The following is a 2,996-nucleotide window of genomic DNA, read 5'->3' on the forward strand; positions in this document are numbered from 1 at the left end:
AAGATGGTGAACGACAGCACCACTTCCTGCAGAGGGAGGGTGGGGGGACTTGTAGCAAGAAAGAGTCAGAGGGAGAGGTGGACTAAAACGCTCAAACTGCACGAGACACATGACCCAAAGAGAGCAGCGGGGTTGACATGGAAACTGGGCACAGAAACATTCTGGTTCAAATTTAAACTATTAACAACTAAATTGTCTGCGACAGACGGCGACCTGTCCAGGGTGACCCCACCTCTTGCCCAGAACATTAGCTATTCTGAAGCTCTCCTAGCCCAGTTGTACCATTATGTTTACATTTTCAGATAATGAATGAAGATGTTGAAGCTTGGGTGCATTTGGGTGTTATTGTCTCATCAAAAACATACTTGGAGTGTTGTCTTGATTCTTTCATGCATGTTTGAGAAATTATTTAATCTCCCATGGCAACCATTCTAGGTGGACTTAGCTCCACCTTCAAGATGCATCTCCTCCTCAGAGCTTCACTTGCCAAGCTCTGCCTCCTAGACCAGTGTTTTTCAACCACTGTGCCGAGGCACACTAGTGTGCCGTGGAAATTATCCAATTTCACCTATGGTACCACATTTTCCGGATTATAAGCCGCTACTTTTTTCCTAAGCTTTGAACCATGCAGCCTGGTGCGGCTTTTCTGTGGATTTTTCTTCAACCACCAGGGGGCTCTTTAGCAGGAAGTGAATAATTCGAAGTCAAAATTGTAAATCAAAGAAGAATGCGCTAATTTTCATTTAGAACAAGCACATGCTAGCAGGAGGCACGACGGAGAAATGTTTTCAAACTCATATGATGCAGCTTTTAAGTTGAGGACTGTCGATCTGGCAGTACAGGAGGGAAATAGAGCCGCTGCACATCAGCTCAGCGTGAACGAAACCACGGTTCAGCTTTGGTGACGGAGGGCTGCGTCCTTAATATATCCAGCAGATTTATTAGGATGCAGCCCTCTGCTGGGTCCTTATGGAAAACCGAGAGCAGCAGAGATACCAGCGGCTTATATATACGTTTTCTTTTTCTTTTCTTTTTTTTTTGTAATTTGAAGGTACGGCTTATAGTATGATGCACTCTTTAGTCCGGAAAATACAGTAATTGGTCTTAAAAGATTTTTTGGAAATGAATTAATTATCTGCAAATAATGCCATCTTCGAGTAGTGACTAGCAGCGTAATCATGTAATTTTCTTACCACTAGATGGCAGTAGGTACAGAGCATTTTACATTAAAATAAGACAATTAGTGATGCATGAATGTTACAGGTAGTATCTAGCTGTGACGACAGTGATGGAAAAGACAGTGAAGCTCAGCAGTAGTTGGAAAGAACATGGGTCCATTTCCCACAACATGTCTGTGTGAAGTGAGCTTCTCAAGTCTGGATACTATAAAAACTGAAACCAGAGAGAGACTGAGAGCTGATGAGGAAGAGATTTGTCTTTCTTCAATTTCTGCCAGGAAATCAGCTGTTTTCATCCAAATATGCACGTTTCACACTAGATGGGTAAAATATACAGATATTGACATTTTGTACATGCAAATCTTCATATTGTAACAGTGAAATCTTTCCCAAATATTATTGCTTCTTTCAGAATAAGAATTATTTTCTTTATTCCGGCTATAAGAATGCTTGTGGATTAGTTTGTAAAACACTTTGAAGTTTTCTATAACTTCTTTAAATTTAAGACCACAGTGTTGTGGCTGTTCAGGTGTTCAGGTGTATTTTTGAAGTGGAAATGTTACGTGCAATTTGAAATAAGAAATGTAAAATGTGATAAAAATACATTTTTGTGTTTATTTGATTTTTATTCAAGACACTTTGATAAGAATGACTATATATGTGATATAGGCGGCCTTTGTTTACATTTTTGGTTGGTGGTGTGCCTCGTGATTTTTTCAATTAAAACAATGTACCTTCGCTCAAAAAAGGTTGAAAAACACTGTCCTAGAGGAGTACTCCCCTCGACTCCTCAACTTCTTCAGCAGTTAATGCAATTAGCTGCTAGGTAGTCTGAAGAAGCTAGCCAGCAGATGGAACTGCGTGTCTGATGAGCTAATTCTCAGTGCAACATTGGTAAAAACGTTAAGAGGTTAATAGCAGAGAGATGTTATAATGAGTTCCTGAAGGTGGAGTTCCAGAAAGAGCAGGAGTTGTTAAAGTGACAGAGCCCCAAATTAAAAGGAAATTAGGAAGCATGTTTAATATAACTAAATAATAATATATTCACTTGATTGGGCTTTAAAAGAGCCATGCAAGCCTGAAAACAGATGATATTGAAAACACATGTATTTAGTTGGACACTACTTAAAGGGGCCCCTTTAAGTAGTGTCTAAATAAATACAAACATGCCACACTTTCCAGATTTTTAATTAGCTTTTTTACACCAGTCTCACAAATGTCAAGATAAAATACAAGGATTTGATTATAGTGTAACGAAATGTGCTAACAGTTTTCATCTGTTAAAAGTTCAGTTGTACCATTTAAGACAGCAAACAGAAAAGCAGCATCTTGTAAAACTCCAAAAATCAAGTTTAATTCTAAAAGAGTGAGGAAAAAGTTTCATGTACTGCCTCTACCACAGACTTTGCCCACCCTCTATGACTAAGTTATGCCCTGTCATGTAGTTGGAGACGTCAGATGCCAAGTAGACCACTGCGGCTTGCAGATCTGTCACTTGAGCCAGTCTTCCAGCAGGAATATCTGACAGCCAGCGCTGCAGCAGAGGCCTTAGATCCTCCGAGTGGATGAGAGGGGTGTCAACAATCCCCCTGAAAAACAGAGAAAGCCAAAGAAAGAAAAAGAGAGAGAGAGAAATGGAGAGAGAGAGGGGAAGGAAAGAAAAAAAGAAACCTACAATGAAATCAGAAGGCATCACAGCACAAAGCCAGGAGTGACAGTGTTGTTTCGGAGGCATCACTTTGGTGATATAAATAAAACCAATTATCCCACAAAGAAAGTGTGGTGACATGGCACCATTGATATTTACCGCAGGTGGGG

At 40.0% G+C, this 2,996-nt stretch overlaps 1 protein-coding gene across 1 annotated transcript in view; it reads right to left on the reverse strand.

Annotated features, from left to right (window-relative positions):
• Positions 1 to 2,349: 2,349 nt before the first annotated feature.
• The window catches only part of LOC106941653 (NADP-dependent mannitol dehydrogenase-like), a 24,195-nt gene continuing 23,548 nt past the window's right edge, over positions 2,350 to 2,996 (reverse strand). The window contains exon 4 of the mRNA XM_015024725.1: positions 2,350 to 2,767. Coding sequence (XP_014880211.1) covers positions 2,572 to 2,767 — 196 coding nt within the window. The 3' untranslated portion in view covers positions 2,350 to 2,571. The remainder of the gene's footprint in view (positions 2,768 to 2,996) is intronic.

This window comes from Poecilia latipinna, unplaced genomic scaffold, assembly GCF_001443285.1.
Source record: "Poecilia latipinna isolate Pla-1442-1.1 unplaced genomic scaffold, P_latipinna-1.0 Scaffold3792, whole genome shotgun sequence".
Classification (NCBI taxonomy): Eukaryota; Metazoa; Chordata; class Actinopteri; order Cyprinodontiformes; family Poeciliidae; genus Poecilia; species Poecilia latipinna.